The sequence below is a fragment of the Carcharodon carcharias genome, chromosome 2 (genome assembly GCF_017639515.1).
Source record: "Carcharodon carcharias isolate sCarCar2 chromosome 2, sCarCar2.pri, whole genome shotgun sequence".
Taxonomy (NCBI): Eukaryota; Metazoa; Chordata; class Chondrichthyes; order Lamniformes; family Lamnidae; genus Carcharodon; species Carcharodon carcharias.
In genome coordinates, this window is record NC_054468.1 from 151379572 (window position 1) to 151404042 (window position 24471).

The window sequence follows — 24471 nt, forward strand, 5'->3', positions numbered from 1 at the left end:
AACGCTCTGCACTGCTCCCCACCACATGAATACACAAGTGCCAGCAATGACCATCTCCAAGGTAGAATCTAACCATCTCTCTTTGACATTCAATAGCATTACCATCGCTGAATCCCCCACTATCAACATCCTGGGGGTTACCATTGACCAGAAATGTAACTGTATATTCCACATAAATACTGTGGCTACAAGAGCAGGGTAGAGGCCGGCAATTCTGTGGCAAGTAACTCATCTCTGGACTCCCCAAACTCTGTCCACCATCTTCAAGGCACGAGTACAAAGTGCAATGGAATACTTGCCTGAATGAGTGTGGCTCCAACAGCACTCAAGAAGCTCGACACCATCCAAGTCAGGAATGGAACAGGAAGGGTGCAGTCCTGCTGGACCCAAAGCCCATGAGACTTGAGCTGTGCTGCCACTCCTCCTGGCCCCCACCCCCTGGGCCTGCCGTGACTTAAGCTCTGTCACTCTCCCTGCTCCCCTCCCACCCACAACTGCCTAAACCTGCAGCTCTACCAAGCTTTGGCAACGTAACTTTCCTCCAGAGTACTGGCCTTTAGTGAACCCTCCTCCTCCAGACTTGTGGGCTGACAGCAGCGCATGTGCGGGAATGCTGCGTGTATGTGCATGCACCAAAGATACAAGGATTGTGGAAAGAGGAGACACCCCAAAAGTCTCCAAGTTGCTGCACAAGAAAATACCTGACAAATGGTGTCTCAGGGAGCCAACAAAATAGACAAAACCTAAAATTATGAGACCATTATGAATCACATCTGGCGTAGCACCACCCAATCAAATTCGAACCTCAAATTCAAATTCAATCAAATTCAACCAAAGTGCTGACCCTTGTTCTGCTATTAACACATTCTGCTTTCTTACCTTTATGCCACTATCAGCACCATCTTTAGTCTTCACCACTACCATTAGCACTTCTTTTCTCGTGTCCATGACATCTTTGTCAATCTCTCCTTAGTCCCCACCTATCGCTAAACTTCTATCCAGCTTCACCTGCTATCAATTTCATCACATTTCGACTTCTCTTTAGCTCTGACGAAGTCATACGGACTCAAAACGTTTATTCTGTTTCTCTCTCCACAGATGCTGTCAGATCTGCTGAGTTTTTCCAGCATTTTCTGTTTTTATTTCAGATTGCCAGCATCCGCAGTATTTTGCTTTTAAATTCAAACCTTAAACTGGAAAGGAAAACATGAGGGCTACGGTTTTGACACGATGGGGTGGAATAGGGTTTGACTTCAAAGACCGAGCATTAGACCGACTGTGATTTGCTTAAACAGGGATTTGGATCACTTCCCCTCAGATCTTTCCATTAAAAACAGAGATACAAAAAGAAAAAAACATTTATTTTCTCCTCAGTTTTCAGCTTGTAATATTCCCGTTTGAAACTATGGTGTCCGATCTGGCACCGACCTACTTAAGAGTGAGTTAAAACTTTTTTACTCAAAACTTTAATCGTTATTCACTGTCACTGCAAATTCATCCCGTTCGCCTAATTAAAATTGGTTTGTCTTCCTCCTTGAGAATCCGCTTGCGCCACTTTGCCAGATTTCCAGACGTCACTCCCGCCAACATCCCCGGGTATATGTCCAGCCAGAGTTAGCGACACAAAAACAGAATTACCTAGAAAAACTCAGCAGGTCTGGCAGCATCGGCGGAGAAGAGAGTTGACGTTTCGAGTCCTCATGACCCTTCAACAGAACATTAGTTGTTAGTAAAAGTCATCTTGACTCCAGGGGGCGGTACAGGAAGGGTACATAAATAAACTGTATATGCTGGAAGTCTGAAATTTAAAAAAAAAGTTAATTCTCTCTCTCCACAGATACTGTCAAACCTGCTGAAGTTTTCCAGTATTTTCTGTTTTTAATCCCGAATTTTATTGTTAGTGATTTGGTGGAGATTGATTGGGCCGTAACACTGGCAATCCGATCAATCTGCCCAATCCAGGGCCAACCTGCCTCTGACGGTCCGGTCGGTCTGCCCAATCCAGGGCCAACCTGCCTCTGACGGTCCGGTCGGTCTGCCCAATCCAGGGCCAACCTGCCTCTGACGGTCCGGTCGGTCTGCCCAATCCAGGGCCAACCTGCCTCTGACGGTCCGGTCGGTCTGCCCAATCCAGGGCCAACCTGCCTCACAGTCGGTTTGACCAATCCAGGTTCCGATTTGTTTGCATTGTGTGTTATATTCCAGGTTGATGACCGTCGGGACGTAAGAATGGCCGTTTTGTTTTGAACAGGTTTGATTGAGGCCCTTTTTTTGTAAATGATGAAAGTTTTGTGAGTGTTTTTCGGTGATGCTCTGCAATAAACTAATCTTTACTTCAATAGAAACAGAAAATGCTGGGAACACTCAGGTCTGACAGCATCCAGAGGCTCTGAAGAAGGAAGGGACTCGTGTGGAAGCTGCTGCTGGTTTGTGATTTGGAACCTGTACAACATTTTATCAGGGCGATCCAATGTGCTTTGCCGTGAATCTGTTTTGAAGTATCGTTAACTGTTTGTGTGCAAAAGTTGAAGCCAGTTTGCGCAAGGCCCCACAAAACAGCAGATGGGTGAATGACTGATTAATTGGTTTTACTGATCCTGGTTGAAGGAGGAATGTTCACCAGGAGATGAAGAAAATGTTCACCAGAATAGGCAACTGGCAATCAACATTACTTTAAGCACTGTACTGGAGTGTCTGCCGAGATTTTATATATATATATATATATATATATATAGTTTCTACTTTATGTAAAGTGGCATGTCTAATTCTGTGGAGCAGACAGACTGGACGAAGTGCTGTTGTCTGATTTCATCCCTTATATTACTGATTCACATAGTTCTATATGAAGAATTATTTAAATTCATCCAAATACAGACAGTTTTAACAAAATAAAATTAGAGTTAGGCCTTTTGTAAAAGGATGCTAAAACTGTCGAATAGGCCACAAGCAAAAGTGCTGATACAAGAAATTATGAAAGGACTGCATCAATTTTCATTTAAATAGCACTTTTAACATAGTAAAAAGTCCAGGCTGACCAGGAGATCAGGCAGAGATGGGTGTTTCAGCAGCATTGGGGCAAAGATGGGTAATATTACAGAAAAAGATGTGATTGAGAGGATACTTGGTCTGAACCTCAGCTAAAGACCTAAAGTTGTAAACAGTCTCTCAGACTGAGAAAGGAAGTAGGTCAGAACACCGTTGTGGCAGGGCACAATAGCTTAATCTTCCCAATGTTTAATGGAGGAAATTTCTGCTCAATCAGGACTGGATATTTGACAAGCAGCCCGATAACAGATAGTGGAGAAGTTGTGTGAGATGGTGGTGAAGTAGAGTTGGGTAAAGTTAGTGCACAACATTACTCGAACAGGTTATATATACATTTTCATATTCTGTTTATGGGGGCTTGCTGTATACAAATTGACTGCTGCATTTCCTACATTACAACAGGGACTACACTTCTTCAAAAGTGCTTCATTGGCTGTAAAGGGCTTTGGGACATCGAAGTTCTGAAGAACACTGTATGAATGCAAGTGATTTTTTACATTTGGAACCTAATATTTTGTTTTTAGACAATGTCACTGAGGGGCAGCGTGTAAATATAGCGGATTATGTTATGTAGCTATGTTCTCAATAAGAGAAATCCGGCAACAATAACCTCCATGTGATTCGGATCTGAGTGGTTTTGCATAGAAGCCTGGAAAGATTTACGGCACAGAAGCAGGCCATTTGGTCCATCATGTGCGTGCTGGGTGTAAAAGCTGTACACTCTAATTCCATCTTCCAGCTGTAGCTGTGGAATTGCACCTGAGGTGCCATAATCTAAAAGTGCCCTTTTCGGCAGTGGGTTCCAGACAAAAAACTCTCAACACTCTTTTAATCCTTCCACCAATTATTTAAAATCTACCCCTGGTTATTGATCTCTCTGCTAACAGAAAAAGGTCCTCCCTATCCAGTCTAACTGATCCCCCACAACTTTACCACAGGTAAATCTCCCCTCAGACTCCTTTATTGCAAAGATCACAACCCCAACCTGTTCAGTCTATTCAAAATTTCAAATTTTGCCAATGACATAGAAAATAGGAGCAGGAGTAGGTCATTTGGCCCTTTGAGCCTGCTCTGCCATTCAATATGATCATGGCTGAACCTATATCTCAATGCCATACTCCCACACTCTCCCCGTACCCCTTGATACATTTAGAACCCAGAAATCTACCTATTTCCTTCTTAAATATATTCGGTGATTTGGCCTCCACGGCCGTCTGTGGTAGAGAATTCCATTGGTTCACCACCCTCTGAGTGAAGAAGTTTGTCCTCGTCTCAGTCCTAAATGGTCTATCCCATATCCTGAGACTGTGACCCCTTGTTCTAGCCACCCAATCCAGAGGCGAGATCATCCTGCATCCAGTCTGACCAGCCCTGTCAGAACTTTATGCTTCTCAATGAGATCCCCTCTCATTCTTCTAAACTCCAGTAAATATAGGCCTAGTCCGCCCAAATTCTCCTCATACGACAATCCTGCTATCCCAGGAATCAGTCTGGTGAACCTTTGCTGCACTCCCTTTATGGCAAGCCTATCCTTTCTTAGGTAAGAAGACCTAAACTGCACACACTGCTCCAGGTGTGGTCTTACCAAGGCCCTGCACAGCTGCAGTAAGATATTCTTGCTCCTGTACTAAAGTCCTCTTGAAATGAAGGCCAGCATACCATTTGCCTTGTTAACTGCTTGCTGCACCTGCATGCTTGCTTTCAGTGATTGGTGTCCAAGGACACCTAGGTCCCTTTGTACATCAACATTTTCCAATCTATCGTTATTTAAATAATACTGTGCCATTCTGTTTTTCCTACCGAAGTGGATAACTTCACACTTATCCATGTTATACTGCATCTGCCATGTATTTGCCCACTCACTCGACTTCTCTAAATCACCTTGAAGCCTCTTAATACCCTCCTCACCACTGGCATTCCCTCCAGGTTTTGTGTGGGAAACATGATATTTGGTTCCTCGTCCAGATCATTGATATATATTGTGAATAGCTGGGGCCCAAGTACTATCCCTGCAGTATCCCACTAGACCCCCCTGCCACTCTGAAAAAGACCCATTTATTTCTATTCTCTGTTTCCTGTGTGCTAACTAATTCTCAGTCCTTGCTGATATATTACCCCCAATCTCATGTGCTTTAACTTTATACACGATTTTATCAAAAGCTTTCTGAAAATCCAAATACACCACATCCACCAGTTTTCCCTTATCTATTCTGCTAGTTACATCCTCAAAAACTCCAGTAGGTTTGTCAAACATGATTTCCTTTTCATAAATCCATGTTGATTTTGTCTAATCCCATTGATATTTTCTAAGTGTCCTGTTATCACATTGTTTATAATAGACTCTCGCATTTTCTCTACAACTAATGTTGAGCTAACTGGTTTGTAATTCACTACTTCCTCCTTTTTTAAATAGTGGGGGTTACATTTGTCATCCTCCAATCTGCTGGGACTGTTCCAGAATCTACGGAATTTTGGAACATGACAACTAACGCATCCGTTATTTCCATGGCCACCCACTGCAGAACCCTGGGATGTAGATTATCGAGCACTGGGGATTAATTGGCTTTCAGTCCCAATAATTTCTCCAGCAGTATTATTTTAGTAATACTAATTTCCTTCAATTATTCCTTCTCACTAGACCCTTGATTACCTAGTATTTCTGGGAAGTTACTTGTGATTTTTGCATGAAGACAGAACAAAAGTAGTTGTTTAATTGCTGTGCCATTTCCTTGTTCTCTATTATAAATTCTCCTGTTTCGGACTGTAAGGGACCTACATTTGTTTTCATTAATTTTTTTCTTATATATTTGTAGAAGCTTTTACAGTCCACTTTTATCTTCCTTGCAAGTTTACACTCATATTCTATTTTTCCCCTCTTATTCAACCTCTTGGCCCTCCTTTGCTGAATTTTGAACTGCTCCCAATTCTCATTCTTGGTACTTTTTCTAGCAATTTATATAACTCCTCTTTGGCTCCAATACTATCCTTAATTTCTTTTGTTGGTTATGGTTGGGCCGCTTTTCCTCTTGTGTTTTTGCATCAGAAAGGAATGTTTAACTGTTACAATGCATATATTTGTTCCTTAAATATTAGCCATTGTCTATCCACCTTTTAATCCACCTATCATGCCTTTTAATGAAGTTCCCCAACCTATCTTGGCCAACTCATGCCTCATACCTTCGGAGTTTCCTTTCTTAAGATTTAGGACCCTCGTTTCAGATCGGACTACTTCACTTTCCGCCCTAATGAAGAACTCTTATGTTATGACAACAAACTTGGTGTGGCAGACATATTTGTCTGGATGAGTGCGGTTCCAACAACATTCAAGAAGCTCGATATATTTCAAGACAAAGCAGATCAACACCCCATCCACCAACTTAAACATTCGCTCCATCCACCACTGATGCACAGTGGCAGCAGTGTGTAGCACAATCAAGATGCATTACAGCAACATACCAATCTCCTTCAACAGCACCTTCCAAATCTGCAAACTCTACCACCGAGAATGACAAGGGCACCAGCCGACATATTTGTAACACAAGCAAATTCCCCTCCAATCCACCCACCATCCTGACTTGGGACTACTGTATACGCTCACGTAAAAGTCAAAGTTTTGAGACCAATTTTTTAGGCCAAAAATCATGGGGTCGACTGTTACACAGGTAATATTTTTGAGGGATTGACATTTGTGTTTGATTTAGGCCCAAAAAAGACCATCACAATGGAATAAAGTAAAAACCAACAAGACTAAAGGATTCATATAAAATAAATAAGTGTCAGAGAACTCATAACATTACAAACTATATACATTTCATCCAACACAATATGAATATATATCATAACAAATTAACTACAACACTTCACATTAAAATCCTTGGAAACCACTGATTGTTATTTGAATCATTGAACAACTCGTCTCGATAGCCTGATTGTATAACATCGCCATATGGACCTTCAATGTCTTCATTATCATCGTTGATAGTACCAGTAACTTTGACATCATCATTCAACATGTTATCCTTGATACTGTCAAGTGCATTTGATATTCCATATTTTAGAAATGATTTTTGACAGTATTGGGCTTCAAGTTTATTCCATACGCCTATTACCCATTGTCACAATGTTGCTAGCGAGGGTTCTTGCACATTATCACCTTTGGTCAATGCTTTTTTGCCTTCCAGTATTCAGTTGTTCCATATCTTTCAGAAACTGTCCTTGAGAGTTTATTCATACACACGTCCAAGAGCTGAACACTCATATGACCACTGGGAATAACTGCCACATCAGTGTTGGCTGGCCTCGTTGGACTACATCTTTGACAAGGTGAGATTCAAACATGCCCCAGGTGAGCCAATTTTTCCTTGATGTAGCCTCCCTGGTCTCAAATTCCACACTTCCTTGATTTCATTTCTTACAGCCACCTTCGTCCATCTACTTCCAAGGATTGGGGGGCGTGCTTAGGTACAAGGTTGGATCGTAGAAGCTATGGATTGTTCTCCTTGCAGTGAATTAGATTGAGGGGATATTTGATAGAGGTGACATGATTATGATAGCTTTAGATTATGACAGCTTTAGATCAAGTAGACAAAAAAAAGCTATTCCCACTAGCTAATGATACAAGAACCAGGGGACACATTTAAAGTTTTGGGCAAGAGATATAAAGGGATGAGAACTTATTACTCAGGGTGTGGTAATGACTCAGGACTCTGCCTACGAAGTTGCAGAGTTGATGAATGATTTCAAAAATAAATTAAATGGGCATTTGGGGAAATAAACTTGCAGGGTTCTGGGGATAGAGCATGGAAATGGGACTGATTGGATTGCTCTACAGAGTTAGCATGGACTCAGTGGGGTGAATGGCCTGCTTCTGTGCTTTATGACACTGAATATGACTAGTCAAACATGATTTGCCTTTTAAATAATACAGTAATGTGGTTTGCAAGTAATTGCAACTCAGTGATTGTCACTGGATGCTGAACCTTGGCAGTCTGGAATGGAGTGCAGCATCTCTTTTTCAGTCCGCTTAATAAGTGGCCTTATTGAACTGGGTAGCTGTTAGACCATATTTGTTCTGAGTGCCAAAGTAGGGGGAAAATTGGAACTCATACTTCTTGCTGCAAGGCTCATGAAGAAGGAAGACAAATTTGTATTGATATACAGTATCTTTCATGAAAATACAAGATATGTTTTACAGATTGAGTACTGCTGCAGAGTTCAACGTAAAATCTTCAATACAAGTTACTTAATGCCATTTTTATTAATTGTTTTGCTGAATCAGAATCATCCAGATCTATGTTTCTGTTCTGGTGCCAGTAGGTAGCTGAGAAAATAAGTTTTCTTTCCTATTCATCCTTGGGGTGTGGGTGTTGCTAGCAAGGCCAGCATTTATTTCCCATCCCTATGTTGATTTTTCTGATTAATCTGTAAAGATTTGATACAGAGTGATTTGCTGGGTTTCTTCAGAGTTGTTCACATCGATTTTGTTCTAGAGACATATGTAGGTCAGTTTGGGTAAAGACGGTAGGATTCTTTCCCTGCAGGACATCAATTGGATGCTTTATGACAAGCCAATAGCTTCATGACCCTTTTTACTAATACCTGCTTTTTATTTCTAGATTTTATTTTCAAACCAAATTGAACTTCTTACACTGTCATGGTAGAATTTTGAACTTGCATTCTCTAGATTTACTGATCCAATAGTATAGCACTATCCTACTATACTCTGTTGCCATAAAACACTTCCACGCAAATCCCATTTTATTCTATAATATAGCAAGCATTGGTGTGACTTTGGTTTCTTGGACAATTTTTGGCTTTGTATGTTCAGGATTAGTTTTCAAAACAGATGTTTATTTTTAAAGAAGTAACCTGCAAATATAATGTTCATTTAATGCATTAAATGAATTATTATACTGGTAGTCCAATTAGCATGAGCATCTTAGTATCAATAAGAGAAAAATATGAATTGTTTGCCTTTGAGATACTTTGGCCTCAATTTTACCAGCCCCCACCCCAGACAGACAGGAGGGGGTCATGGGTGAACTTAATACAACTCCGTTCAGTTTTTAGTGCAGCAATCAGGCCATGGACATGGTTCCTGCAAAAGGCAATAGAGGACTTAATAAACATACCAAGTCATGGCCTTATCATATAATCAGTGCCACAACTTAAATTTAATAGATTGGGCCTTCCGCTCACTTACTGTGGGATTTGTGGCAGCTGATTTACCAAAGTAGATGGTTCTATCAACACTCCTTGAGGACCAGGATTACCAGGGGTTCTTCCCCATGACCCTCAATGATGCTGCCAGCCTCCTCCTAGTGCCCACCAGCTTGCCAGCCTCCCCATCCTTATATGCCACTGTTTAGTGCACCTCACCTCATGCTGCCCTCCACTGTGCCTCCTCCCCATCTCCCTTCCCATCTGCCACATCTATATTTCTCATTGATTAATGTCTGCTCATTGCAAATAAAATGAGCAAAATGAACAAAGTTATTGAAACAAGTTTGCATGTGAGAAATGTATAATGTTGTGCCACTTATAGTAGTTTCAAAAAAATGTAAACTGTGAAATTTTCATACTGCTATGAAAAGCACCTAGCAGTGTAGATGGCCTCTTAAATTATAGTTGTACAGTATGTCAAGAGTATTTTGCACTATACCACTTTTTTGGAGTTTGGTTGTTGCAGGTCTGTACTGTGTAGTGCTGAAGATAATTTGTGGTGTCAAGTTGACAGTATTACCCAAAAAGTATATTTACACATTTGGCTTCTCTAGGGAGATTTGTGTATGAGGGATGGGTACATGAAGTATGTAGTTGTACAGAATGTGAATGGAGAGGGCCTAGTGAACCCGTGATCTTTTTCAAATAGTTTTGTAAATGCATATTCTCGGTAGAAATTAACTGCTGTGTTTTAAGTTTTCTATTGGGAATTAAATGTGTTTTATAACGTCTGTAAATTTTGTTTCTGATGTTCTTTAACTCTGTAGGCTTAATTTTCTGTGCGGTCTAGTTCATATGCAGTTTGATGATCAACAGTGACTCTTGACAATCATCATAGAGCTTCATTAATGATGGTTAATGTCTTAAAAGGAGTTCTTATTGAATGGTAAGCACTTTTTCTGGATTTCCTAAAGAAACCGCACAGTAAACAAAAATAACACTCATTACTGCACAAGATGATGCAGGTGAGTAACCACAAGATAGGAGTTCCAACATAAGAGACTATACTATATTTTAGCCTCCTCCTAGTGCCCACCAGCTTGCCAGCCTCCCCATCCTTATATGCCACTGTTTAGTGCACCTCACCTCATGCTGCCCTCCACTGTGCCTCCTCCCAATCAGAACAATCCAGTCAGTCCTGTTTCTCCACTCTATCCTCGTACCCCTGCTGGTTTCTCCTTCAAGTGCCCATTCAGTTTCCATTTGAAATCAGTCTCTTCTTCTGCCACTCTCATGGGCAATGAGTTGGAGCTAAAATTGCTCATTCCTTGAGCCATTTTGGTAAATCTCCTCTGCACCCTCTCAAAGACCCTCACATCCTTCCTAAAGTGAGGTGACCTGAAATGGATACAATACTCCAGTTGAGGCTGAATCAGAGCTTTTTAAAGGTTCAGCCTAATTTCCCTGCTTTTGTACTCAATACATCTAAGAGGTCCAAGATTCCATGTGCTTTGCTAACCATTCTCTCAATATGTCCTACCACCTTCAAAGATCTATGCACATGCACTCTCAAATCCCTCTGCCTCTGCACATTTAGAACTGTGTTGTTAAGTTTATATTGTCTTTCCCTACCCCTTCTGCTAAAATGCATCACCTCACAGTTTGTATTAAGCTCCATTTGTCACTTATCTGCCCACTCTCCTAGCCTATGCCCTGTTTCAGTTGATTTGTGTCATCCTCACTGTTTGCATCAACTCCAAGTTTGGTATTGTCAAATTTTGATATTTTTCTTTGTATCTTAATGCCTTGGAGAAATACATCCAAAAAAGTAATGATCCTAACACTGACTCTTGGGGAACATGGTCTAGTGTCTGTTGGTGTGAAACATTACCATTTATTACAAACTCACTGTATTCTGTCCTTAAGCCAATTTTTTTATCCAAACTGACACTGACCCTGTTATTCCATAAGCCACAATTTTGTTCCTGGTTCAGAAGTCTAGAACTCTCTAACAGCACTGTGGGTATGCCTACACCACATACAAGCCACCACCACCTTCAAGGGCACTTAGTGATGGCAATAAATGCTGGCTTTGCAAGTGTAGCTCACACCCCATGAAAGAATAAAATAATAAAACCAGTGTTCTACGTGGTACTTTGTTAAACACTCTTAAAATCCATATAGACAACACCCATTGCATTCCCTTATCACCTTTCTCTGTTACTTGATCAAAAAATTAAATTAGATTAGTCAAGCACGATCTGCCATATCAATTTTTTTTAAATTGGAATAGAACCATTAAGACACAACATCACAGGTAAGAGAGAGATGGCAGAAAGATAATTATTTTGCTTCAGTATTTACCAGAGATAGAACAGTTAGTCACGACATTGAAAAATGAGATAAGTGTATTTAAAATATAAGAAAAGTGGAGCGATTGAATAAACTAATCAAACTTAGATGATAAAGCCCCTGGTCTGGATGGATGCAATCCATTCATTTTAAAAGAATCTAAGGAAGAGATAGCAAATCCTTTACAACACATTTAATAATTAGTTACCGAAAAGTTGTAGTGCCAAAGGAGTGGTAGCAAACTAATGTAATTCCTATATTTAAGAAGAGGTCAGAATGTGCCCAGCAGAATTATAGATCAATCAGCTTGACGTCGATGGTAGGAAAAATAATGGACCACTACTAAAGGAGTAAATAAAAGAACACCTGGAAAGGAAAAATATTATTCAGTATTTTTTATTGAATATTCAGCATGGATTTCAAAAGGGAAAATCTTGCTTGACCAACCTTTTTAAATTTTGAGGTAACAGAGAGAGTAGACAATGGTAATACAGTAGGTATTGCTGAAAAGAAAGACATGTTGGCAAAGCTTTTCAGTCATCAGGACAAGCATAGGAGAAAAGGGTGCTTCTTGGTTGGCAAGTTGACTTTGTTTGGTCAAAGCGTTGCCGTGGGGAAAGCAATGGGGAACTATAGGCTGCCCAAACTCCCTGGTATTTCAAAAAAGGTGCAAAACATAAACATATTCCTTTTTTTGTAGAGAACAGGTCCCTGCGTATGAATGCTTGTTGTTTTCAGCAAGTGTAAATGAGCCATTTTACGACCTTGACTGATTATCTTAAATTGGTTAGTGTAGCGGTTAGCACGTTCAAGGTTGTTCAGCAAGTGCTGCGCAATTGGGGAATCACATCCAATAGTAGATGTTTTGGGTTTGCAAGTGCAGGCTAGTTTACAGCCTGTACCCTTCCTATTATAAACAACGGAAGGAAGATGCTGTTTGAATTGATCAGCCAATCGTTGGGCTGTTTCAGCCTATGTACCTGCCATTGCTCCGGCACTGAAATTCAAACACTACATCGCTCAACTGTGTGGTAGGCAGACGGTCGGCAGCATCCTGTTAGTCGAAAATATCACGTGCGTAGCCACTGCATTGTAGCAGTGTGGAGCAGCTTCCTGAACCTGTTCAAATTTTTTAGATACTTTGCCTTTCCAGGGTAATTCGAGGTAGACTGGGCACTTTAAGTCCAAAAATGGGCCATGTGCCAGCGCTTGCAAGTTTACGTGACACACAGTAAACAATGATCTGATCAGGATTGCAATTGTTCCATTTCTACATCAAACGATTGATTGATGGAATCAAAGAGCATGTTTCTTTGGCTGTTCGCAATAGGCAGAGGACAGACTGCACTCAGCCTTTTGCACTTGCAAAACCCAAAATGAAATGTCTACTGTTAGATATTATTCTGCCCGTCCAATTTCCTTTTGGTATCATTGCTAAAATCGTCTCCAAGATCAATGGTGGAAATGTGGAGTTCAGATCAACACCTTTCATAAATTTAAAGACCTCTATGTCACTGCTCAGGCATTATGAGAGCAAATATACCCAGTCTTTCAATCCATTACTGATATGTATGCCCAAACATTTCCAGTATCATCCTGTAAAACTTCTCTGCACCCTTTCCAATGCCGTAGAAGCATAGACAAGTTACAGCACAGAAGAAGGCCATTCAGCCCATCTTGTCCATGCCAGCCCGAGAACACCTAGGTGCCCTTTCTAATCCCACCTTCCTGCACCCAGCCCATAGCCCTGCATCTTATAGCACTTTAGGTCCAGATCCAGGTACTTTTTAAAAGAGTTTAAAGTTTCTGCCTCTACCACCAATTTGGGCAGTGAATTCCAGACACCCACTACCGTCTGCGTAAAAAAGTTCTTCATGTCCCCCCTACACCTTCTGCCACTTATCTTGAATCTATGTCCCATGGTTCTAGAACTCTCCATCAAGGGAAACAATTTTATCCTGTCCACTCTATCTATTCCCCTCATAATTTTGTACACCTCAATCAAGTCACCTTTCAACCTTCTTTGTTCCAAGGAAAATAACCCTAACCTATCCAATCTCTCCTCGTAGCTACACTTTTCTAACCCTGGCAACATTCTTGTAAACCTCCTCTGCACTCTCTCCAGAGCTATTATGTCTTTTCTGTAATGTGGTGACCAGAACTGCACAATACTTCAGTTGTGGCCTCACCAGTGCCAATACAATTCCAACATTATATCCTTACTTTTATATTCTATACCTCTGCCAGTGAAGGAGAGCATTCCACGTGCCTTCTTTACAACCTTGTCTACTTGAACTGCTGCCTTCATGGACCTGTGTATTTGTACGTCAAGGTATCTCACTTCATCTATCCCTCTTAGTATATTCCCATTTATTTTGTAATCCCTGTAACTGTATGACCTCACATTTCTCTATGTTAAAATCCATGTGCCACTTTACCGCCCACTCCACCAACCCATCTATATTGTTTTGGAGATTATGGCTATCCTCTACACTATCCACTACCTGGCCAATCTTTGTGTCATCTGCAAATTTCCCAATCGTGCCCCCCATGTTCACGTTCAAATCGTTAATATATAACACAAACAGCAAGGGTCCCAACACCCAGCCATGGGGAAGACCACTTGAGACAACTTTCCATTCGCAGGGGCTTCCATTGACCATTACCCTTTGTTTCCTGTTACAAAGCCAAGCTTTTATCCAGTTTGCCACATTACCCTGAATCCTATGGGCCTTTACTTTCCTGACCAATCTGCCATGTGAGACCTTGTCAAATGCCTTGCTAAAATCCATGTACACAATATCCACTGCACTATTCATCAACCCTCCTTCCTCAAAGAATTCAATCAAATTTGTGAGGCACGGCCTTCCTTTAACAAATCCGTGCTGACCATCCCTGACTAGTCCATGCCTTTCCACATGACAGTTAATCCTATCTCTCAGGAATGATTCTACTAATTTGCTCACCACTGATGTAAGACTAACTGGCCTATAATTGTTTGGCATTTCTTTTGATCCCTTTTCAAAACCCTTCCCACAGCCTGTGCATCTACACATATTTTCATTTCATAATATGGTGATCAGAATTACACAGAGTACTCTTGAGTGTGGTCTAATTAAGGTTTGATACAGTTGAAGATACAGTTTCAATTCTATCCCTCTAGAAATAAAGCTATTTTTATGCCCTTGCTAAGGTGGGGCATAGCTTTTAGTGATTGGTGTATTTGTACTCAGAGATCCCTTTGTTCCTCGACCCTACCTAGACCTGCATCTTCCAAGTAATAAGTGACCTCCCTATTCTTGCTATCAAAATGTACTATCTTACATTTATCTCTGTTGAACTTAATTTGCCAATTATCTGCACATTCTGCAAGGTTATTAAAGTCCTTCTTGTAATAGAACAAACAGCAAAGAAAAGTACAGCACAGGAACAGGCCCTTCGGCCCTCCAAGCCTGCGCTGATCATATTGCCCGTCAAACTAAAACATTTTGCACTTCTGGGATCCGTATTCCTCTATTCCCATCCTATTCATGTATTTGTCAAGCTGCCTCTTAAACACCACTATCATACCTGCTTCCACCACCTCCTCTGGCAGCGAATTCCAGACACTCACTACATTCTGCGTAAAAAAACTTGCCCCCCCACATCTCCTCTATAGTTCTCTTCTCTCACCTTAAATCTATGTCCCCTAGTAATTGACTCTTCCACCCTGGGAAAAAGCTTCTGACTATCTACTCTGTCCATGCCACTCATAATTTTGTAACCTTCTATCAAGTCGCCCCACAACCTCTGTTGCTCTAGTGAAAATAATCCGAGTTTCTCCAACCTCTCCTCATAGCTAATAACCTCCAGACCAGCATCCTGGTAAACCTCCTCTGCACCCTCTCCAACGCCTCCATATCCTTCTGGTAATGTGACCAGAATTGCACGCAATATTCCAAGTGTGGCCTAACCAAGGGTCTGTACAGCTACAGCATGACTTCCCAGCTTTTATATTCAATACCCGTGCCGATGAAGGCAAGCATGCCATATGCCTTCCTGACTACCTTATCCACCTGCGTTGCCACTTTCAGTGACCTGTGGACGTGTACACCCAGATCCCTCTGGCCGTAGATGCACTTAAGGGTTCTGCCATTTACTGTATAATCCTACCTGTATTAGACCTTCCAAAATGCAATACCTCACATTTGTCCGGATTAAACTCCATCTATCATTTCTCTGCCCAAGTCTCCAGCCGATCTATATCCCGTTGTATACTTTGACAATCCTCTTCACTATCTGCAACTCCTCCAACCTTAGTGTTGTCTGCAAACTTACTAATTAGCCCAGTTACATTTTCCTCCAAATCATTTACGTATCCTACAAACAGCAAAGATCCCAGCACTGATCCCTGCGGAACACCACTAGTCACAGCTCTCCATTCAGAAAAGCACCCTTCCACTGCTACCCTCTGTCTTCTATGACCAAGCTAATTCTGTATCCGTCTTGCCAGCTCACTTCTGATCCCATGCGACTTCATCTTCTGTACCAGTCTGCCATGAGGGACTTTGTCAAAGGTCTTACTGAAATCCATGTAGATAACATCCACTGCCCTTCCATCGTCGATCATCTTTGTCACTTCCTCGAAAAACTCGATCAAGTTAGTGAGACACGACCTCCCCTTCACAAAACCATGCTGCCTCTCACTAATACACCCATTTGCTTCCAAATGGTAGTAAATCCTATCACGAAGAATCTTCTCCAATAATTTCCCTACCACTGACGTAAGGCTCACCGGCCTGTAATTTCCTGGATTATCCCTGCTACCCTTCTTAAACAATGGAACGACATTGGCCATTCTCCAGCCCTCTGGGACCTCACCCGTAGCCAGTGAGGATACAAAGATTTTTGTCAAGACCCCAGCAATCTCCTCCCTTGCCTCCCTCAGTACTCTGGGGTAGATCCCATTTGGTCCAGGGGACTTATCCACCTTAATATTCTTCAAGACGCCTAACACCTATTTTTCGATCTCAACATGATCCAGGCTATCTACACACTCTTCCCCAGACAAATCGACTGCTAAGTCCTTCTCTTTGGTGAATACTGATGAGAAGTACTCATTTAGTATCTCTCCCATTTCTTCTGGCTCCACGCACAGATTCCCACCTCTGTCCCTGAGTGGGCCTACCCTTTCCCTGGCTACCCTCTTGCTTTTTACATATGTATAAAAGGCTTTGAAATTTTCCTTAATCCTGGTTGCCAATGACTTTTCATGACCCCTTTTAGCCCTCCTGACTCCTTGCTTAAGTTTCTTCCTAATTTCTATTCTCCACGGGCTTCATCTGTACCCAGCCTTCTAGCCCTTACGAATGCTTCCCTTTACTTTTTGACTAATCTCACAATATACTTGGTTATCCAAGGTTCCTGAAACTTGCCATACTTATCCTTCATCCTAGCAGGAACATGCCAGTCCTGAATTCTTATCAACTGACGTTTGAAAGCCCCCCACATGTCAGTTATTGATTTGCCCTCAAACATTCGCCTCCAGTTTAGATTCCTCAGTTCCTGCCTAATATTGTTATAACTAGCCTTCCCCCAATTAACCCCTCCTGAGGACTCCTTTTATTCTTATCCACCGGTACCTTGAAACTTACTGAATTATGGTCACTTTTCCTGAAATGCTCCCCCACGGAAACTTCGACCACCTGGCCGGATTCATTCCCTAATACCAGGTCCAGTATTGCCCCTTCCCTAGTTGGACTATCTACATATTGTCTCAGGAAGCCCTCCTGGATGCACCTTACAAATTCTGCACCATCCAAACCCCTAGCACCAAGTGATTCCCAGTCAATATAGGGAAAATTAAAATCACCCACCACAACACCCTATTGCTTTTACATCTTTTCAAAAGCTGCCTATGTAAATGTTCCTCAATCTCCTGCCGGCAATTGGGAGGCCTATAGTAAACCCCCAACATTGTGACTGCACTCTTCGTATTCCGGAGCTCTACCCATATACCTCCAAGGTGTCCTCCTGTCGTACAGCTGTGATATTCTCCTTAATTTGTTGAAGAACTCCTTTGTATTGACTATCTCACCCCAATTTGGTGTCATACACAAATTTCGAATAGTCATTTGCTAGTGTAGAACTTGAGCATTGCTGAAAAAAGAGACATGTTGAAGCTTTTCATATTGCACTCATCAGGACAATTTGCAAGATTACCAATATAAGGAGCCTGTTCTTTGTAGACATAAGAACATGTACACACATTGCACCTGTTTCAGCTAAACAAAATAAGTGACAGCCATTTGCTGACTCATTCCTCAGGATAATGCCTTGACCAATCAGCATCAAACTGCCTGGTTTAAATTTCAAACAATTTTTGGCATTTGACTGTCAGTCGCCATCATTGGTGCATTCTCCATGGCAATGCCTCTACCAATCAGTGTCTACTTGCCAACCAATCAGCACTCTCTTTTCATACAGTATAAATTGTCGTTTTCCCCCTGTCTTGGTGGTATTGCGAAGTGTCCTGATGAACGCAAGCTTCGACGTGTCTCTTTTTTCAGCAGTACAAATTTAGAAATTGTGAACCTGATTCCAAAGTCAAAACTGTTAATGTAACTTGTGGACAGCAATGGTTCCAGCACCGATGCTTGTGGAAAATGAGTTCCAACTATCTGTCACCTTTTACTCACACCCTCTGCTTTCTGTCTTGAAGCCAGGTAGCAATGTGTTCTGCTACTTGTCCTCTGACTTCACATTCTCTGACCCTATTCGTTAGTCTATTACAGAGCACCATGTTGAACACTTTTTGAAAATCCAGATAAATTACATCTACTGCATTCACTTGGTACTACAGAACTTTTATATTGCTGAAAAGAGAGAAATGTTGCCAAAGCTTTTTGTCTTGTACCCATCAGGACAAATACAAGAATGTCAAATTTCAAATTATCACAACAATTTATAGTACAAGAGAAAAGGGTGCTGATTGGTTGGGAAGTCTACTCTGGCTGAGGTCATGCCCTGGTAATTCAAAAAAGGTGCAGGACTTGAACATATTCCTTCTGTTTGCAGAGAACAGATCCCGGTGTATAAATATGTCACTTCTAGCAAGCATAAATGAGCCACATTATTATCTTATATTGGTTAGTGTAGCTATATCACACTCGGAATTGTTCAGCAAGTGCTGCCCAGTCACACAATGATATGTAAAAGGTGTTGACAGGGAGATTATTGTCCTCAATATCTGCCCTAACCTCTGAACTCCACATTTCCACCATTGCTCTTGGAGATAGTTTTAGCAGTGATATCAAAAGGAAATTGGACGGGCACTTGAAGGAAATAAACTTGCACGGGTAAGGGGATAGGTCAGGGGAATGGAACCAACTGGATTGCTCTACCGAGAGCTGACTTGGAGTGATGGGCTGAATGGTCTGCTATGCTGTAAATGACTCTATGGTTCTAAGAAACTTAGTTTCCCTTCATTCCAAATGTATTTTGCATGAACTTTCTAACATACCCATGTCTATTGAAGAATTGATTGTTGCTCTCTTATTTGTGACTCATTCCAGGACAGGACACAAGAAACGTGATGTTTGTGTAGAAAATTCCTTTCTCATTCCATCTTTTGGGCCTCATTTTTTTTGTTGCATCTTTGTTTAACCAAAGCTATTAATGGCCAATACTTGCTTGGTTCCTCTTGAGCTGCAAATACCCAGGCTGTTGTTTTCTCCTATGTTCGCTGATTGTATTGAAATTGAGATATATCTCAGACCCCTTCTGAGCTCGTTCTTTCTCAGAATTTCAAAACTGAGAATTTCTTAACTTTACAGTTTTGCTTCACTCTTATACACATATTTGAAACTCAAGCTTCTTACCTAATTACTACTATGAATTAATTTGCCTTCTATTTTACTCTTTACAGTCTTCATTATTAGCCTCTTTGTCGTGCTTTTCTCAATTTAAAAATCTTTTCACACATTCAGCCAATACAAAACTAAATAGTGCCACTTGTTGCTTAAATGCAACGAAATCTTTGAGTAAACCAGACCTGAAATTCTAAGCTCTCAGTCTTTGAGCAAGAAATGGTAACACGATCAGGTTACAGAGCACACATGCCTCTGCTGCTGCCAGCCTTTCAGTATCTTGTATAAATTGAAGCTTAAGAAATTGTCATCTGCATTCTGTATTTCAGTGATTACTAGGCTGACCTTGGATTCGCTTTAATTAGCCTAGCACTTTTGCTTTCTACTAGTGTCAAACTGTTTTAACTTAGACATTTTATATGTATGCAAGGGCATTTAAGACTTGAATATTGTGCCCTTATATGTCTGTATTCATGGAGGGGATGAAAGGAAAAACACTGTGGCCCAGATTTTGCGGTGGTGAAGCGATGGTACTCACTGATGACCTTCAGGAAAGCTGTTTGGAAAGATTCACATTGTATGTGTTGTAAATTTGCATAATTAATTTCCAGAAAAATACCATGATATTTGTTCCAGGGTTGCAACATCTTTTCTGCATCAAAGGTGGGTGATTGCAAACTGAATTGACTGATTTTAATATTGTTGCACTTTCTTTCAATTTTTGTCTTCATAGTGACCCAGCCATGAAACAATTCTTGCTGTACTTAGATGAGACAAATGCTTTGGGGAAAAAATTCATAATTCAAGACCTGGATGAAACTCATCTATTTGTCCTGGCTGAGGTGGTCCATATCTTACAAGAAAAAGTTGGAGACTTAATGGATCAAAACTCATTTCCAATAATGCAGAAGTAATAAATGTCAGGAGTGGTTTAAATGGCAGACTCCCTTCTTGTCATTTCAGAGATAGATTAATGACCAGCTGGTACAAGGAGCCTAGAAAGAAATGAACAAGAAATTAACAGAGCAACTGATGGTTAAGAATTTTATTTTCTGATTTTAAAAATGTTTTGGTACACAAAAGCATTTCCATAACACAATGGATTTTTACTGACTGGATGACTTTTACCAGAAGATATTAGCAAAAAAGTAGACTGGAATGGCAGAGAATGACTAAAAGGTTAATCAGGAGAATGAAATTTGAGTATGAGAGGAAGCTAGCTAGAAATGTAAAAACGGATAGTAAGAGTTTCTACAGGTACTTAAAAAGGAAAAGGAGTAACGTGAGCTTTAGTCCTCTAGAGAGTAAGAACAGTAGATAATAAGGAAATGGTTGAATTGAACAAATTTTGCTTGTGTCTTCACGATGGGGGATACAAAAACATTCCAATAATAACTATAAAACAGGAGGTGGAAGCAAGAGAGGAATTTGGTGAAATTACAATCACTAGGGAACCAGTACTGAGCAAATTGATGGAGCTGCGGGCTGACAAGTGTCTGGGTCCAGATGGACTTCATCCTAGGGCCTCAAAAGAGGTGGCTAATGCGATAGCAGATGCATTGGTGTTAAATTTCTAAAATTCGCTGTATTCTAGAAAGGTTCTATCAGACTGGAAAGTAGCAAATATAACCCCTCTATTCAAGAAGGGAGGGAGGTAGAAAACAGGATAGAGAACAAAATAGGCCAGCTAGCTTGACATCTGTCGTGGGGAAGGTATTAAAATTGATCATTAAGGAGGTTATAGCTGGGCACTTAGAAAAACACAAGGTAATTGGGAAGAGTCAGCATGGTTTTGTGAAAGGAAAATCATATTTAACCAATTTATTGGAGTTCTTTGGAGGAGTAAGATGTGTTGTGGATAAAGGGGAGTCTAGAAATACTGTACTTGGATTTCCAGAAGGCATTTGATAGGGTGCTATAGCAAAAGGTTATTGCGGAAAATAAAAGCTCATGGTGTAAGGGATAACATATTAGCCTGGATAGAAGATTGGCCGTCTGCCAGAAAACAGAATATGATTAAATGGTCCTTTTTCTGATTGGCAGGACGTGACGAGGGGAATCCCTCGGGGATCTGTGCTGGGGCCTCAACTTTTTACAATTTACATCAATGACTTAGATGAAGGCAGTGAAGACATGGTAGCTAAATTTGCTGACAACAAAAGATAGGTAGGAAAGTATGCTGTGAAGAGGACGTGAGGTTGAAGATAGATATAGATAGGTTGAGTGAGTAGGCAAAAACCTAGCAGATGGAGTATAATGTGGGAAAAGGTGAAGTTGTTCACTTTGACAGGAAGAATTAAAAAAGCGTATTACTGCAGGATTCCGAGGTACAGGTGTTCTAGTGCAAAACATTACTATGCAGGTACAGCACTTAAACAAGAAGACTAATAGAATGCTATCCTTTATTATGAGAAAAATTGAATATAAAAATAAGGATGTTATGCTTCCATTATACAGGACATTGGAGGGTCCACATCTCGAATACTGTATGTAGTTTTGGTCTCCTTATTTAAGGAAGGGTGTAAATGCGTTGGAGGTGGTTCAGAGGAGGTTTACTAGATTGACACCTGCAATGAGTGGGTTGTCTTATGAGGATAGGTTGGATAGGCTGGGCTTGTGCCACTGGAGTTTAGAAAAGTGAGGGGAGACTTGATTGAAGTATTTCAGATCCTGAATGGTATTAACAAGGTGGATGTGGAAAGGATGTTTCCTCTTGTGGGTGAGTCCAGAACTGGAGGGCAGTTTTAAAAATAGTTGTTGCCCTTATAAGATGGAGATGAGGAGAATTTTTTTCTTTAAGGGTTGTGCAACTTTGGAACACTCTGCCTCAGAAGGTGGCGGAAGTGGGGTCATTGAATTGAATGGTGGAGCAGCATCAAGGGGCCGAATGGCCTACTTCTGCTCCCATTTTATATGTTCATATTTGGTTTGCTGATGTGCATTTACTCCAGGTGGGTCCAGTGATGCTTACATATGAATAGAATTAATAGAAAGGCCATTTGGCACACTTAAATTGCTCCTTCCGAAGACCATGCATGCTTGACTTTGCCATAGATGCTGTTGTGCCCATTGAACCATCTTTATTCATGATATTGGATTCCTAAAGCAATGAAACAAAACTCCAGGGTATTAATTAATTTCTGTATCCCACCACCACTGTATGCTTTCAGCGAATGATCACTAATCACACCCATCCTGTTTCCTTGTACCTTTGCTGAGGACACCCTCTCATCTTGTTCATGTTCTCAAATACATATTAATTTGTACTTATATGAAAATCAGTCTGCCCATTTTTAAAGGGTGTTTGTACCCCTTACATGGCATCATCAGCAAATTTCATATCACAAAATGTACTCTTTGCCAAGTCATGTTAGATTAATATAAATAGCTGGGAACCCAGACCCTCCTGAGCTTCACCAGCTACCACTTCAAGATTAAGCTTGACTACAAGTCAACTTTCCCCCTCCACCTCTTTTCCCCCCCCCCCCACCCTTCCCCATTTCTGCAAATAAATTTCCTCAGTGCACCTGGATTAAACCAGTTTGAAAAGCATAATTTTTTAAAGATGTTGAAATGCAGTATGACTGTATGAATTCAATCATATCATGAGGACATGTCATTAAAATTCATAGTTACGTGAAAAAGACAATTTACAACTTTGAGAAATAGTTTATTGAAACCCTGATGAGAATTTGCAATAAAAAGTATGTTAAATTTTTATCCTGGCTATTAACATTTTTTACATGAACTGTAAAAATATCTAGTGGCTAAAGCTCTGTGGGTGACATTTTATCATATCGGCTCTGGGAAATGGTGTACTAGTTTCGCGGTGTCTTGTTATTTGCTGTAATTCGAGGCAAGAACATTGGTGGACAGTAAAAGCACCTTGAAAGCGTTTGGAATTGGGTGTATGTTTAAAAAGAGCCCGAGTTTCATTAATTCAACTGAACATGCACAATTTCAATTGATGTGAATTTTTATGGAGTGACACATGCAGTTAGTCAAATTAAGATCGACAATACCCCATGTTTTCCATTGGTGGATTGTGATAGAGGGGAAGGGAATGTTTGAATTTTGCCATCAAAATAAACGTTTAGTACGTCTTGTTTACTTTGCTGGTTGCAGTAAGAGGGCGGAAATCACTATTTACTAGCCAATAGAGCAAACTAGGTTTATCAGAATAATACAAATATTCCTCATCCCCAAAAAGAGTAAAGTTCGGCTTTATCATCTTCCCATGTAAGCTTGTACAGTTTTTGCCTCCAGTGAAGGCAAGTCTGAGTCTTTACATATTTGCTGCTTGGCTTGAACATACTCAGCATTTAAGTCAACCCCTGTTTTTGGAATGATTTTTTTGAAGCTTCAAAGGTCAGCATATATGCTGCAATCTATGGTATGAATTCACTTATAAGAAAAGCAATGTGTTCCAGAATATTAAAAAAAAATTATAAGTTTGTTGTGAAATAGTTTTTGTGCACATGTTCTCATGCAATGAGTTTGTAAGCAGAATGGGTTGTCAGGAGCTGTCATGTTGCATTTCAAGCTGTATAGCTTTTGTGCACCTCCCAAGCAGTTTTGGCAGAAGGCCAGGTATAGCCTACTTCCTCAATCAGTCCACAACTGTTTAACTGAAAAATTGGGAGTAGGAGACAACCTTAAGAAATGGAGGATAATTTAAAACTGGGATTGACACATTTTAAAAATAATTTAGTCTGAGCAGCCAAGATTTGATTGGCACACAAAAATGTTGTCAGTGCTTATATTGCATAAATATAAATTTCAAGTATTTAATCTGCAGGACCTAATTTCTGTTTAGAGTGTGTTTATGTACAAATACATAATTGAAGAGGTGTTTTTATTGAAGAAAGAGAATAGTAATTGCTACTTTTCTGTCAATATCATCACTATACATGCAAGCAATGACATGGAGGTTTTTTGCGAAGCATATTAAACACCACAAAGCAAGGATGAATATATTAATGATTTGGACTTAAATGTGGGTGCCATGTTTGGGACATTTGCAGATGACACAAAAATTTGCCATGTAGTTGATAGTGAAAAGGAT

The 24471-nt window shown here is 40.6% G+C and overlaps 1 protein-coding gene across 6 annotated transcripts; it reads left to right on the forward strand.

Moving 5' to 3' along the window:
• Nucleotides 1–2108: 2108 nt before the first annotated feature.
• Nucleotides 2109–20342, forward strand: gtf2h5 (general transcription factor IIH, polypeptide 5). 6 transcript variants are annotated; one of them, XM_041182824.1, is made up of 6 exons: nucleotides 2109–2251; nucleotides 2343–2426; nucleotides 3448–3526; nucleotides 7252–7368; nucleotides 10035–10153; nucleotides 20140–20342. In XM_041182824.1, exons 5-6 carry the CDS (start codon nucleotides 10116–10118, stop codon nucleotides 20318–20320), a joined length of 219 nt encoding a protein of 72 aa, XP_041038758.1. In that variant the 5' UTR covers nucleotides 2109–2251; nucleotides 2343–2426; nucleotides 3448–3526; nucleotides 7252–7368; nucleotides 10035–10115; the 3' UTR covers nucleotides 20321–20342. The 6 variants fall into 6 exon arrangements, with proteins under 6 accessions (XP_041038758.1, XP_041038754.1, XP_041038756.1 ...); XM_041182820.1 differs by lacking the exon at nucleotides 10035–10153; XM_041182822.1 differs by lacking the exon at nucleotides 3448–3526.
• Nucleotides 20343–24471: the final 4129 nt, after the last annotated feature.